At 42.7% G+C, this 16,602-nt stretch overlaps 1 protein-coding gene and 1 pseudogene across 1 annotated transcript; both read left to right on the top strand.

Annotated features, from left to right (window-relative positions):
• Positions 1–704: 704 nt before the first annotated feature.
• LOC128125508 (ubiquitin-associated protein 2-like) lies at positions 705–4,289 on the top strand (annotated as a pseudogene).
• Positions 4,290–14,785: 10,496 nt separating this feature from the next.
• LOC128125410 (ubiquitin thioesterase otulin-like) lies at positions 14,786–15,972 on the top strand. Its single transcript, XM_052762806.1, has one exon. It carries the CDS (start codon positions 14,786–14,788, stop codon positions 15,755–15,757), a length of 972 nt encoding a protein of 323 aa, XP_052618766.1. The 3' UTR covers positions 15,758–15,972.
• Positions 15,973–16,602: the final 630 nt, after the last annotated feature.

Here is a 16,602-nt window from a genome sequence, read left to right as displayed (position 1 = left end):
TCAAACCACTAAACATACAGAATAAAGAAAAAAATATTAAGACCTACAAAGGAAAAAATCCAAGTTATATATAAAGGCAGACCCATAAGAATAACACCTGACTTCTACTTGGAGACTGTAAAAGCCAGAAGGTACAGGACAGATGTTATGCAGACAATAAGAGACAATGGGACATTGGCAGGAAACGAGCGGCGGCTTCGGCGGGTCCCGAGTCCAACGAGAGCAGCAGCGACTTTGCATTTTGTACATACATTATTTTGTATATTCTGTGTATGATGACTTCGGTGAGCAATGATCGTTGCCAAGGTGCTCGGGATAAACCACAGATGCCAACAACACACGCAGCACAGCCCCAGAAACAAGTGGTGCAGGCAACTGCTGAACACATACGGCTCACGCAGGTGATCTTTGATAAGAATGATTCAGATTTCGAAGCTAAAGTTAAACAGCTTATGGAAGTGACCGGAAAAAATCAGGATGAATGCATAGTGGCTCTACAATGACTGTAATGTAATGTGAACAAAGCTATCAATATACTGCTGGAAGGAGATTCCGACACGATGTCATGGGAGACTGTCGGGGGAAAGACGAAGAATTTTGGAAAAGAAGGCCCAGAAAACAAAGAAAACAGAGAGAAGAGGATGGAGAGAGAAACGAGTCGTGGACGGGGAAACAACCGGACAGGAAGAGGTGGCGCTCGAGGCAGAGAGTTCAAAGGTGAAGAGAATGGAATTGATTGCAACCAAAGAGACAAACCTTCAGAGTGAGGCAAGAGGGCCCGAGGCAGAGGATTTGGACGTGGCAGAGGCAGAGGGGCAGGAATGTCCTCTGCTCAAAGCATGGGGACATTCAACCCTGCAGACTATTCAGAGTCTGCTTCTACAGGTGGCTGTGGGACAAAGTTGGTAGTTTGGAAAGCTGGCCAGAATGGTACAGATGAAAGTCCTGAAGGGCTAGCAAAGCCTCACAGTATATCTCAGGAGCTGCCAAGTAAAAATTCTTATGGACTCAAAGGTGCCTGGAAAAATTCTGTGGAAGAGTGGACAACAGAAGACTGGACTGAAGATCTTTCTGAAACCAAAGTTTTCACTGCTTCGTCTGTTCCAGCAGAGAATCACATCTCACCTGGGCAAAGCATTGACCTGGTGGCCTTGCTGCAGAAGCCTGCCCCTCCCACTCAAGCCACAGAAGCCAATTCCTTTGAAGCATCCCAGCAGCAGGGCTTTGGGCAAGCACTCGTCTTCACAAATTCTCAACACAACAATCAGACAGCACCAGGGACTAGTGGTTCCACTTCCGCCAACGCCTATCTGCCTCAGAGCTTGTCATCCATCCTGGGCTCGGGATTTGGAGAGCTGGCCCCCTCAAAGATGGTGAATATCTCCAGCTCCCAGATTTTAGACAAGGTGAAAGCACCCAGTTTGAGCCTACGGGCACGTCAAGTGCACAGCAGAACAGTACAAGTTCCCCAGCCACTACTGCTTCTTGGGACCTCAAGCCTTCAGCATCCCAGTCCTCAGTCCTCAATCATTTTGACTTCAAGTCTCAGCCTGAGCTGTTCCCAGTCCTTAGCCAGCTGAGCCAGCGACAGCAACAGCAGAGCCAGGCAGTCAGTGTTCCTCCTTCTGGTTTGGAGTCCTTTCCTGCACAGGCCAAACCCCAAGAGTCAGCACCTGGAGATGGTCCTGCTACTGTCAACAGACTTTTGTAGCTTCCCAATATGGCTGTTGAAAACATTGTATCTGCCCACTAACCTCAGCCCAAACACATCAAACTCCCTAAGCACCAGATACCTCCAGCTGCTAAAGTTCCTGCTTCAGCAGTGGAAATGCCTGGTTCTGCAGATGTCACAGGATTAAATATTCAGTTTCGGGCCCTGGAATTTGGATCAGAACCATCGCTGTCTGAGTTTGGATCAGCAGCTTCAGCCAGTGAAAATAGTAATGCGATTCCTATCAGCTTGTACCCGAAGTCTTTAAGTGACCCTTTGAATGCCTCTTTACCAATGACCAGTGCTGTACAGAACTCCACCTACACAACTTCAGTCATTACCTCCTCCACTCCGACCAGCTCGTCCTTGAGCTCTACTAGTCAAGTAACGTCTTCCTCTTATGACCAGAGTTCTGTGCTTACCAGGATTGCATACCCAAGCTCTGCCAACCCACCAGATTCAGCTCCAGGCTCTGTTGTTAACGGACATGGTGGTGGCCGAAGTCAGCACACAGTAGACACTGCTTCATCCCTGCCAGCTCCAAAGATGACGACGACGACGACAACAGACGCTCCAGGCCTCCCGTCTGTAGGCTCTCTTCCCAGCACCACCGCGTGCACTGCTCTTCTGCCCTCCTCGTCCCAGTACACTGCCACTTTGCCCTCCTTGTCCCAGTCTGGGGACCTGTCCAGCAGCCCCCTTTCTCAGCTTAGCAGCTCCCTCTCCAGCCACCAGAACAGTTTGCCCTCTGCACACGCAGCACGTCCCACAAGCATGCCACACACTCATGCCAGTTTCGAGAGCACCCCGTCATCAGCCATCTTCTCATCAGCAACAACCTCTACCCCAAGTGCCCTGTCCTTGGGGGTCGTCTTGCCTGGAAGCAGCCTGTGCCTGGGTGGGACCACTGTGAGCATGCCCAGCAACAGTACCAGGGCCACAGCCTTGGTAACCTCAGGCAAAGCGCCCCCAAACATGCCTCAAGGGGTGCCTCCTCTGCTACACAATCAGTACCTCGTGGGCCCTGGAGGACTGCTTCCTGCTTACTGGATCTACAGCTATGATGAGCTCCAGATGCTGCAGTCTCGGCTGCCAATGGATTACTATGGAATTCCCTTTGCAGCACCCACAGCCATTGCCAGCCGAGATGGGAATTTAGCTAATAATCTGTATTCAGGTGATGTCACTAAATTTGGCCGAGGAGACTCTGCATCCCCTGCTCCTCCAACAACACCAGCTCAGCCAATCTCAGACCCACCACACAGCACAGCAGCCCTTTCTGAATCCTGCTCTGCCCCTGGCTACAGCTATACCGGCCTCCCCTACTACACAGGCATGCCCAGTGCCTTCCAGTATGGGCCCACTATGTTTGTCCCACCAACCTCAATGAAGCAGCATGGCGTGACCTTCAAGCACTCCCTCTACCCCTTTTCAGCAGGCCAGTGCTGTGGGATGGTCTGTATGTCAAATGTGTTGCTGATTGGTCAATAAATAAATCACTGATTGGCCAGTGGCCAGGCAGGAAGTATAGGCAGGACAAGAAGGAGAATAAAGCTGGGAAGTGGAAGGCTGAGTCAGAGACACTGCCAGCCGCTGTGATGACAAACAGCATGTGAAGATGCCGGTAAGCCACGAGCCACGTGGCAAGGTATAGATTTATAGAAATGGATTAATTTAAGCTATAAGAACAGTTAGCAAGAAGCCTGCCACGGCCATACAGTTTGTAAGTAATATAAGTCTCTCTGTGTTTACTTGGTTGGGTCTGAGTGTCTGTGGGACTGGCGGGTGACAAAGATTTGTCCTGACTGTGGGCAAGGCAGGAAAACTCTAGCTACAGGCCAGTGGCTATGGGCAGCACACTTACAGCACAGGTTATGATGATCTGGCCCAGGGGACAGCAGCAGGAGACTACACCAAGGGCATCTAAGGTGGATCATCACAGGCACCCAACAAGTCGCCTGGACCTGGACTTGGCAAAGGCGTATTATTGTCGTCAGGCACCACTGGCCTACCAGATATGACTGGTTCTGTCTACAACAAGACTCATACTTTTGACAAGCAGGGATTTCTCACAGGGACACCCCCACCTTTCAGCCTGCCCTCTGCCCACTGCTCCACTGGGCCCCTGGTCCCTGGCGCAGCCCCTGGCTATGACCTGCACCCTTCCTGAATATCATGCCGGCCCACCAGCGGCCTCACTCCCAGCTGCTGCACCACCACCTCCTGTAGGATACCCCGAGTGGCTCTGGTCAGCGCAGCCAGCCCAGCTCCCTGAAGCCCAAGTCTCAAGCCTCCAAACCCACCTATGGCAACTCTCCTTACTGGACAAACTAGACACTGAGAAAAAGAGGGTGGGCTCTTGGGCAGGAGAGCACACATGGAGCACATTTCTGGGAACCCGGTGCCCTTTCCTAGAATTCTGAGACGTAACTGTCAGCTAAGCTTCTGTGGGAAGCCTGCCTCCCAGACCCACTATTGTATGTAATGTATTTATGTATGTATTTGTAAATATGATAGAAGCCTGGAGGAGCTGGGGTGTGGCTACCAGGTAGCATAAAAGTGTGCTCTCCCCATCTGGACACCCTCACTGTAGCCAAGGAAGCAAGCCCCACCCCCACCCCTTCTGCCTTCAGTCCTTTCTCGTGGCTCCCAGCTCAGTGGGCTGCTTGGTGTGCCATTGAAGGACTGGTGGTTTGGGGGTTGGGGTCAGGTACCAATGAAGAATCACGACTTTTCTTTATCTCATTCCCTGTGAACCATTATGTTTCTCTCCCCTGTAATGACTTCATACTTTTTTTGGAGCAACTGCTCCTCTTGTCATTTGTCATGGCCCCCCTCCAACAAATCTGAATCTGGGAATAGCAGAGATGACCCTATCCAGCACATACCTGTCTGCCTGCACAGCAAGGCTTTCTGCTTCCAGTCTGCTCCTGCCCCAGGGGCTTGCCTTTGACCAACCATCTAAAAAAGAATCTGAACTGGGTCTCAGAGATATTCAGCCAGTCAGTTCCCATGTAAAGAAATCCAAGATCTGTTTCTATCTCAGTGAAAGCCTGTCTCCAAACAAAGGCTCCTCTGTCTATACCAGTTGTCCTGAACCAGGCAGGCAACTGTTTCAGGGTTTTCTCTCACCCAAGCTCCACCTAATAAAGTTCTGAGAGTAAAGAGAGAGAGAGAGAGAGAGAGAGAGAGAGAGAGAGAGAGAGAGACAGAAAGAGACAGAGAGAGAGACAGAGACAGAGAGAGAGAGAGAATGGATGCCAACCCAGACTATTATACCCAGCAAAACGCTCAATTAACATAGATGGAGTAAACAAAATATTCCATGATAATACCAGATTTAAACAATATCTCTCCACAAACCCATCCCTACAGAAAGCACTGGAAGGAAAAATCCACCTAAGGAAGATAGATACATCAATGAAAACACAGGCAAGAGACAGTCCCATACCAACAGATACCAAAGAAGGGAAACATACAACTTACCACCAAAAAATAAGAAGTATTCACAATAAGCGATCATTTATCCATTAAATATCAATGGTTTCAATTCACCTATAAAAAGACACAGGCTAACAGAATGGATATGAAAACAAGATCCATCCTTCTGCTGCATGCAAGAAACACACCTCAACTTCAAAGACAGACAGTGCTTCAGCATAAAAGACTTGGAAAAGACTTTCCAATCAAATGGGGTTAAGAAGCAAGCTGGTGTATCTATTTTAATATCTAATAAAATAGACTTCAAACTAAAATCAATCGAAAGAGATTGGGAAGGACATCACATATTTATCACAGGGAAAATGCAACAAGATGAAGTTTCAATTCTGAATATTTATGCCCCAAATACAAGGGTACCTACATTCGTAAAAGAAACATTACTGTACAAGCATAAATCACACATCAAGCCCCATACACTAGTAGTCGGAGACTTCAACACCCCACTCTCACCAATGGACACGTCTGCCAGACAGAAACTTAACAGAGAAATAAGGGAACTAACAGACATCATGATTCAAATGGACTTAATAGATATCTACAGAATATTCCACCCTAACACAAAAGAATATACCTTCTTACAGCACCCCATGGGATCTTCTCCAAAATTGACCACATGCTTGGTCACAAAGCAAATCTCAACAGATACAAAAAAAATTGAAATTACCTCCTGTATCTTAATGGACCACCATGGCTTAAAGTTAGATTTCAACAATGACAAAAATTACATTAAGCCTACAGTCTCATGGAAACTGAATAATGCCCAATTGAATCACCAATGGGTCAAGGAAGAAATAAAGAAAGAAATTAAAGATTTCCTAGGATTCAATGAAAATAAATGTACTACATACCAAAAACTTATGGGACACTATGGAAGCACTGCTCATAGCTCTAAATGCCCACATAAAGAAGTTGGAGAAATCTTACACTGGTGACTTAACAGCACAACTGAAAGTTCTAGAACAAGAAGAAGCAAACTCACCAGGAGAAACAGATGCCAGGAAATAATCAAATTGAGGGCTGAAATCAATAAAATAGAAACAAAGAGAACAATACAAAGAATCAATGAAACAAAGAGTTGGTTCTTTGAGAAAATCAACAAGGTAGACAAGCCCTTATCTAAACTATTCAAAAGGCAGAGAAAGCATCCAAATTAACAAAATCAGAAATGAAAGGGGAGATATAACAACAGACAACAGAAATCCAGAAAATGATCGGTTCATACTTCAAAAACCTGCACTCCACAAAATTGAAAATTCTGAAAGAAATGGATGATTTTTCTGGATAGGTACCACACACCAAAGTTAAATCAAGACCAGATAAACTATTTAAACAGTCCAATAACCCCTAAGGAAATAGAAATGGTCATTAAAAGTCTCCCAACCAAAAAAAGCCCAGAACCAGATGGTTTCAGCACAGAATTCTACCAGATTGTTGAAGAAAAGATAATACCAATACTCTTCAAATTGTTCCACACAATAGAAACAGAGGAAACATAACCAAATTCCTCTTATGAGGCTACAGTCACCCTGATACCCTAACCACACAAAGATGCAACAAAGGAAGAGAATTACAGACCAATCTCCCATATGAACATCAATGCAGAAATACTCAGTAAAATACTGGCTAATCAAATCCAGGAACAGATCAAAAAAATTATCCAACATGACCAAGTAGGCTTCATCCCAGGGATACAAGGATGGTTCAACATACAAAAACCAGTCAATGTAATACACCATATAAACAAACTGAAAGAAAAAAAACCACATAATCATCTCATTGGATGCTGAAAAAGCCTTTGACAAAATCCACCACCCTTTCATGATAAAGGTTCTAGAGAGATCAGGAATACAAGGAACATACCTAAACATAATAAAGGAAATTTACAGCAAGCCAATAGTCAACATCAAATTAAATGGAGAGAAACTCAAAGCAATTCCACTAAACTCAGGAACAAGACAAGGCTGTCCACTCTCCCCATACTTATTCAACATAGTACTTGAAGTTCTAGCTAGAGCAATAAGACTACAAAAGGAGATCAAGCGGATACAAATTGGAAAGGGAGAAGTCAAACTTTCACTATTTGCAGACGATGTAGTGAGCCCCAAAATTCTACCAGGGAACTGCTACAGCTGATAAACTCCTTCAATAAGGGGGCAGGATACAAGATTAACTCAAAAAAATTAGTAGCCCTCCTATATACAAATGATAATTGGACTGAGAAAGAAATCAGAGAAACATCACTCTTTACAACAAGCACAAATAAATAAAACACCTTAGGGTAACTCTAACTAAGCAATTGAAAGACCTGTGTGTTAAAAACTTTAAGTCTCTGAAGAATGAAATTGAAGAAAATATCAGAAAGTGGAAAGATCTCCCATGCTCATGGAAAGGTAGAATTAACATAGTAAAAATGGCAATCTTACCAAAAGCAATCTACAGATTCAATGCAATCCCCATCAAAATCCCAACACAATTCTTCACAGTCTTGGGAAGAACAATACTTAATTTTATATGAAAACACAAAAAAACCTAGGAGAGCTAAAAGAATCCTGTAAAATAAAGCAACCTCTGGAGACATTATGATCCCTGACCTCAGACTGTACTATAGAGATATAGTAATAAAAACAGCTTGGTACTCACATAAAAAGTGACACATGGACCAATGGAATTGAATTGAAGATCCTGACATTAATCCACATCCGTATGAACACCTAATTTTTGACAAAGAAGCCAAAAATATACAATAGAAAAAAGAAAGCATCTTTAACAAATGGTGCTGGCATAACTGGATGTCAACATGTAGAACATTTGTCACCATGCACAAAACTCAAGTCCAAGTGGATCAAAGACCTCAACATAAATCCAGTTACACTGAACTTGATAGAAGAGAAAGTAGGAAGTAGTCTTGAACACAATGGCACAGGAGACCACTTCCTAAATATAGCACCAGTACCACAGACACTGATAGCAAAAATTAATAAATGGGACCTCCTGAAACTGAGAAGCTTTTGTAGAGCAAAGGACACAGTCAATAAGACAAACGGCAGTCTACAGAATGGGGAAAGATCTTCACCAACCTGATATCTGACAGAGGGATGATATCCAGATTATATAAATACTTTTAAAAAAACTATACATGAAAATACCAAACAACCAAATTAAAAAAATGGGCTACAGAGCTAAACAGAGAATTCTCAACAGAAGAATCTTAAATGGCTGAATGACATTTAAAGAATTGCTCAACATCCTTAGTCATCAGGGAAATGCAAATCAAAATGACTCTGAGATACCATCTTACACCTGTCAGAATGACTAAGATCAAAAACGCTGAAGACAGCTTATGTTGGAGAGGATGTGGAGCAAGGGGAACACTCCTCTACGGTTGGTGGGAATGCAATCTTGTACAGCCACTCTGGAAATAATTTTGGCAGTTTCTCAGAAAATTGGGAATCAGTCTTCCTCAAGACCAGCTTATACCACTCTTGGACATATATACCCAAGGAATGCTCAATTTTACAAAAAGGACATATGCTCAACCATGTTCATGTCAGCACTATTTGTAATAGCAAGACCTTGGAAACAACCTAGATGCCCCTCAACTGAAGAATGGATAAAGAAAATGTGGCACATATACACAATGGATTACTACTCAGCAATAAAAAACAATGATATCAAGAAATTTGCAGTCAAATGGATGGAACTAGAAAATATCATCCTGAGTGAGGTAACCCAGACTCAGAAGGACAATTAGAGTATGTACTCACTCATAAGTGGATACCAGATGTGAGAGAAGGGATGACCAGACTACAACACACAGCTCCAGAAAGGCTAGCTAACAGGGAAAGACCCTAGGAGATACACATGAATGACCCAGCAAAGGAGAAGGAGATGACCTCTACATGATTGGACTGGGTGTGTGTGTGGGGGTGGCAGAGGGCGAGGAGTGGGAAATGAGAATATAGGGAAGTGGGTCAAGCTGGAACAGGGACAGAGTGGGAGGACAGGGAGGGAAATACCATGATAGACATCATGGGAAAAGAAAGAGGCAGGGTGTTGGGGAAGTTCTTAGGAACCCACCAGGATGACCCCACCTTGGTCTGCTGGCAGTGATCCAGAGGGTGCCTGGACTGGTCTACTCTAGCGAATACCCTAACTATCATCATAGAGCCTTTGTCCAGTGACTGATAGAGGCTGATACTGAGATCCAAGGGAGGCGCCAGGCTGAGTTGCAGGCATCCAATTGATGAGAGAGAGGAGGGATTCTGCAGGTGGGAAACATCAAAACCCTGATTGGAAGAAGTGCAAGGATGACTGGCCACACTATTGGAGGCCCATGAACTGTAGACTAGTGGCTGTGAAGCCCCCACGGAACTGGACTAGGCCCTCTGGATATGGAAGACGGTTGTTTGGCTCGAACTATTTGGGGAACACCCAAGCAGGGGGATCAGGATCCATCACTGGTGCATGGGCAGGATTTTGGGAATACGGGGCCTGTGTTGCGGCACTCTGTGTAGCCTTGGTACAGTGTGAAGGGGCTTGGACCTGCCTAGACTCAGTGTGCCGGGCTCTGCTGAATCCCCATGGGAGACCTTGATTTGGGGGATGTGGGGTGGCTTGGGAGGGAGGGCTGGGAGATGGGAGGAAGGAGGAGGTGGGATCTGTGGGTGTTATGTAGAGTGAGTAGAAAATTACTTAATAAAGAAAAAAGAAAAATATAAGTCAGAGAATGGTAGAACATGGTGTATCATCTCCCTTGGCCATTACTAAAGAATTTAAAGAGACTGTGATTTAACTTTGTTTACCCAACAGGCATAGAATTGAAAACTTTGAATTTTTGTTTGAACCATGTGCATCTTTTCTTGATTGATTTTAGGAGTTCATGATCTTTAATACAGCTCTAAGGATTTTTTTTTCTTTCTTGTAGTTTATTATATTATCCTTTCATCATTTGAGGTATTACTAGTTTCTTTTCTATTTATTTACTTAAGCTATTGCACACATCATATTTTATATGGTATACAATCAATAACTGCTGTATAAGGTTTAAATTAGGATTATTCAGGAAGGGATTTGTAGCTGAAGCCTTTTCTCTGTCCCACTTGGAGCCACAGCAGCTTGTGAAATAATCACTCAGACACTTACTATTAATTACAAACGGGATTATGACTCAAGCTTATTGCTAGCTAGTTCTTACATCTTTTTTAAATATATTTTTAATTTTATTTTATGTGCATTTGTGTTTTGCCATGGGTGTCAGATCCCCTGGAACAGGAGTTACAGACAGGTGTGAGCTGCCATGTGGGTGATGGGGATTGAACTCGGGTCCTCTGGAAGAAGAGTCAGCGCTCTTAACCCCTGAGCTGTAGCTAGAGTTTTCCTGCCTGGCCCACAGTCAGGACAAACTCTCTCACCCGCCAGTCCCACAGCCACTCAGACCCGACCAAGTAAACACAGAGACTTATATTGGTTACAAACTGTATGGCCGTGGCAGGCTTCTTGCTAACTGTTCTTACAGCTTAAATTAATCCATTTCCATTAATCTATACCTTGCCACATGGCTCATGGCTTACCGGCATCTTTACATGCTGTTTCTCATCATGGCGGCTGGCAGTGTCTCCCCCACCCAGCTTCCTGTTTTCTCAATTCTCCTCTCTGTTAGTCCCGCCTATACTTCCTGCCTGGCCACTGCCAATCAGTGATTTATTCATTGACCAATCAGCAACACATTTGACATACAGACCATCCCACAGCATCTCTCCAGCCTCCTAGTTCTTACATCTTAAATTAACCCATTTCTAATAATCTGTGTAACGCCATGTAGTTGGTGGCTTACCAGTGCTTTTACATCTTGCTTCTTATGTAGCTTGCTGGCATCTTCCTGACTCTGCCATTCTCTCCCTGCATTCCTGCTTGGATTTCCTGCCTAGATATATCCTGCCTTGATATAGGCCAAAACAGCTTCTTTATTGACCAATGGTAATGAAACATATTCATAGCTTAGAGAAAGACATCCCACAGCAGGAATTTTACTCTATCAGATTTTATAGCTTTCAATTTAAGTGACTCAGAAGTGTCAAACAAACTGGACTTTGTGAACTTCATTTGAAAATTTTGTTTGTTTTAATTTTTGAAACAGTCTCATTGAATAGATCAGGTTGGACTCAGGCTTACAACAATCCTGAGTTATTCTTGCAAACAGTAGTATTTCAAGCATATAACATTATACTTGACATTTTGACAAGTATTTCTGTTAATATTAACTATGCATACATTTTTGTTCAGTCATTCAAAAATTAATGTTTTCGTAACATGAGAGCTCAGACATATCCAATGCAAGCTTCTGTTTATTCTCTAATCAATAAATATATAAAATTGATTTTTGCATCACCACAAACACACACACACACACACACACACACACACACACACACACACACACACAAGAAAATGTCATACACTGTATCATGTTTTGCCTTCTGGTTCATTTTCAGTGAGATTGGCAAATTATATGTTCTTCAGAAAAGGGAACATCTAAAACACATTTGTCATTTTAAGTTTAACCATTCCTACACAATAGGACAGAAAATATAAAGTATGTAATGTCTACAATTTTCATTATCCTGGCCTAAAATGTAACTTTATTAGAAGTACTCAATAGTAAATAAAAGAAATTATATGCAGACATAATGTTTCACTACACTTTAAGTTTAAAATTTTATCACAGGTGTTGATACTCTAAAACACACTCTAAATAATAAGCTTATAGAGTAGAGCCAAATGCTTTTTTTCTTTCTGACAACATTATTATTTAATGGTAACCTAGGGAATTGGGTTCATTAATAGCTCAAAAAGTGGCTGTATTACTACTATTGTATGGAATCTATATAATTACAATGATGGGCAACTTTTTGATCATCAGATAACCTGTCTGTTGTTCATAATGGGACATTGAAATCACCCACTATTATTGTATTGGTGTCAATTTTTTGTTATTAGTCCCGTAGTGTTTCTTTTATAAAATTGAATGCTCTTATACTTGGTCCTTGTATGTTTATTGTGGTATTATCCTGTTGTTAGTCTTTTCCTAAACATGTATTAAGAGTCTCTACTTATTTGTCCGATTAGCATTGGTTTGAAGTGAATTACATTAGTTTTTTGGTTTCATTTTCCTGAGGTACATATTTTTCCTCCTTTTACCCTGTGGTGATACATGTTACTGGCTGTTAGGTGATTGTCTTGTAGCCTGTGATAAGATGCATTCTATTTACTAATCCAGTCCATTAATCTCTCTGTCTTTATTGCTGATTTGACATCTTTTTTTTATAAAGTTAATTGGAATTTCTTAAATTCTTGTCATTGTGTTGTTGTTTTTATCTATTAGACATCTATTGATTAATGTTCTATAATTGATCATTTGTCCCCTATGTCTTATTATTTACCTTTCAATTCATATCTACATTTGCATTTCATTATTTTCTGTAGATCTTCTTAAGTTGTCATATAACCTTAAATTTGCTTTTCTTTGCGAAAATTATCCATTTTTCTTCCACTATGACTAATAGTTTTGTTTGGTGCAGAACACAGGGCTCGGATTTGCTGCCTTTCAATTTTTACATCATCAATCCAATGACTTTTGCTTTTTGTGGTCTCCATTGAATAATATTGTATATTTGATATGGATCTGATTATGTTTCTAAATCAATCTTTCTTCTATTTTCAACATCCTTTATTTGCTGTGTACGTTTAGTGTTTTGACTACTGTATGGCATGGGAAGTTTATTTTTAAGACCTATATATTTGGTGTTCTACATGCCTCTAGCATTTGTTTTTATTCAAATTAGGAAATATTTCTTTTACAACTTTGTTGAAAATATTCCCTATGCCTTTGAACTAATTCTCCTTTCTTTCTATACTCATTATTCATATATCTGAAATACTTATGTTGACTCTGTGTTCCCGCGTTTTCTTTCTGTGTTTAATGCTTTATTTTGGATTTGCTTAAGTGAGGCTCATATAGTTCATCCAGGTTAGAGAAATGTATGGGGATTATGGAAGAGCTCCTGGATATATAAATAAAATGGATTGAAGAGAAATACTGAGGATTAAAAGAATCAACCTTATTAGAAATTCCTACACATGCTTTGTAACAATCTTTGATCTTTGAGGAAGTAACTGACACAAGCTGATGAAACCTTTCCATGCTGTATTAGACCATACTTACGTTCACTGTTAGTATCTTCTTAATTGTGAACATCTGGAATAACCTGACACTTAATTAAACCGATGAAAACAGGCTTTCAGAGTGCCTGACCAAGGTTGTGTTTATAAACACACTAAGGTTTTGGAGTATTTCTTTGTACTATATATCCTCTGTATAATGATTTACTATGTAGGTGATAAATTCTAAGCAATAAATGCTTTGTAGATATGGAAAGTCATTGGTGAGATATCCTGTTACAATGATACTTTGAACTATTTTGCAACCCTACTGTTATGCTACATGGTTGTAAAAGGACACCACAAGGGGCCATAAAGTTACTAAATGAAAACTTAATGATAGTAGTGGGTATGCCCCTATGTGTTTTAGTCTAGGAAAGACCCTAAGGCCCACAAGTTATAGAAGCCATTGTTTATGCTCTTGATTTTTATGCCAGGACTGGATGGTATTATCTATGGCTAAAGACACTGAATATATACACTTGGACTGCAGGACACAGAGGAATAAACCTGGGGCTAGAATGGAACCTATCACCATGTTAGCTGCCTAATGGAATGTCAGAGGGGCAATGTGAAGTTGCCAGTGGAGAACTATCAACAACATTCCTGTTTGTCTATGGACCCTGCAAACTACACCAGCAACATTCCAGGAAAAATATGATTTCTTCTGCATAGGTGCTCAGTTATCAGGGGGTAAGAACAACAGTCTTCCAATTAGATTTAATGCCTACTTGACAAGAAAGAGGTCAAGTCTGGTAATGTAAGTCAGAGCAAAAATCTGTGCTTAAAGAAACAATTTTTATAGTTGTATTTGATAGACATTATTGGCCTGTCAAACTGCATTCTGAACATGTGTGCTTTTACCCATAGATCACTGTTATTGTCAGCCCCAACTCATAACTATGGGTGAATCTCCTGAGAACAATGGCCTATTATTGGGACATGGTAGGCTATTAATTATCTGTGGACATCTGTAGTCACTGATGCGAAAGCTCATGGATCACTGCAGAAGAGGGTACAGAAAGAGGGTAAGAGACATAGCAGGGAGTGGAGTGCTGGGTAACAGTTTCCTCTGCAATTAAAATTTCCAGACTACTCGGACCTCATAAGAGAGAAGATAAACAACTCAAAATAGCCTCAAGTAACCCTTGATACTTACAAGGTTCACTGGATCCCTCCCTGACACTGTGAGCAATGAAAGATGAGAGTCTTTCTCAGATAAAAGTAAGCCAAGCTGTAAAAAAGTCTCTCAGAGAGTGATGCTCATGGAAGCGCTCTGCCGACCACGCGAGGCGTGGGTGCAGCAGCAGCTATGGCCCCGGGACGGTGGGAGCGCAGGGCCGGGCGTGGCCACTCATGTGTCGGGGAACCATGCCTCAACCCGGAGCGTGGCCAGGAGCGAGCTGGGCCAAGACGCAGGGGAAGGTGACGACTGGCGGGCAGCCCCGGGCCGCGATGCGGTGCCCGGCCGAGCACGAGGAGGACATGTATCATGCTGCAGATGAAATAGAAAAGGAGAAAGAATTGCTAATACATGAAAGAGGAATATCAGAACCCAGGCTAAGTGTGGCTCCTCAAATGGATATTATGGACTACTGCAAAAATGAATGGAGGGGAAATACTCAGAAAGCCACGTGTATGAAGAAGGGCTATGAGGAAGTTTCTCAGAAATTCACATCTATAAGGCGAGTACGTGGTGATAACTACTGCGCGCTGAGGGCCACAATGTTCCAGGCCATGAGCCAGCTGGCGGAGCTGCCCCTCTGGCTTCAGGACCCGGAGCTCACGCTGTTACCAGAGAAGCTGATAAACAAGCACAGCTGGATCAAGCAGTGGAAACTTGGACTGAGGTTTGATAGGAAGAATGAGGACCTGGTTGAAAGACTTAAGGAGTCTCTTGCCCTGCTGAGGAAGAAGTGGGCGAGCCTGGCTGAAATGAAGACTACTGAAGCCAGGCAGCTAGCGTGTGATGAACTGTTCACAAATGAAGAAGAGGAGTACAGCCTCTATGAAGCTGTCAAATTTCTAATGTTAAACAGAGCTATCGAACTCTATGAAGATAAAGAGAAGGGAAAGGAAGTTCCGTTTTTTTCTGTGCTCTTGTTTGCTCGAGGCACATCAAATGACCCTGGACAGCTGCTAAGGAACCACCTAAACCAGGTGGGACACACTGGTGGCCTTGAACAGGTTGAAATGTTCTTTCTTGCCTATGCTGTTCGCCACACCATCCAGGGGTACCGGCTGTCCAAGTATAACACCGAGGAGTTCATCACAGTCTATCCTACTGACCCCCCCCAAGGACTGGCCAATGGTGACCCTCATAGCTGAGGACGATCGGCACTATAACATCCCTGTCAGAGTGTGTGAGGAGACAAGTCTATGAGAGACCCACAGGTGGACAGCCATGGGATGCAGCGCAGGGGCACAGGCAGCTCCTCCTCTGAGGGCCTCAGGTCTGCAGATCTCCAAGAACCATCTGGAAGAACTCTTGGGCCCCTGGAGCCAAGTTGGACTGTGATGTTCTGAACACTAGCTTGTAATGAGAACTAGCCAAGTCTTCACTCACTGTTCTCTCTGTTACACAGTATGATTCACTGGGGGCTTCAGCACATGCCTTTGGAAGTATAAACTGTGTCTCCATAAGGCAGATGCTTTTGTGTCAGAGGAAACTGTTTGGAAAGGAGTATGTCCAATGAAAGTTCTGACGGTAAACTGGTTGTACTTTTTAAAACAGAAAAAAAAAAAGTCTCTCAGAGGATCAGGGCTGCATTCCAGACCAGATCCATGTCACAGAACAAAACTCAGGCCATGTAAAAGGTTTTTAGTCGTCAATTCCCACTCAAATTCTTATTATTATACATTCTATATGGAGAGATCCCAGGAGACACATCAGTATTTCTTATAACTTCTAATATAGACATACATTGTCCAACACGTTACCTCAAAATGTTATTTTCAAAGGGATGTCACTGATCTGGAATTTGCCTAGGATATATTCCTGTCACAGTGTCCTTTAAAGAAAATAATGACTTTCTTGAAAGTGCCAATATCCTTAAAATCATGAATTAAGGAAAAATAGCAACCATTTTCTAAATTACTGACTATTAGCCACTATGCACATGAACCACTTTGTGACCAAGCTATTTCTTGTCCATGAAAATGTCACAAAATCT

The sequence above is a fragment of the Peromyscus californicus genome, unplaced genomic scaffold (genome assembly GCF_007827085.1).
Source record: "Peromyscus californicus insignis strain IS unplaced genomic scaffold, ASM782708v3 Scaffold_4__1_contigs__length_199733344, whole genome shotgun sequence".
NCBI lineage: Eukaryota > Metazoa > Chordata > Mammalia > Rodentia > Cricetidae > Peromyscus > Peromyscus californicus.
Note: the sequence above shows the minus strand (reverse complement) of the source record. Positions and strands in the feature narration are given on the sequence as shown.

Bases quoted from the DNA above. Each gene is read 5' to 3' on its own strand.
- LOC128125410 (XM_052762806.1), top strand. From the start codon at position 14,786: ATGTGTCGGGGAACCATGCCTCAACCCGGAGCGTGGCCAGGAGCGAGC.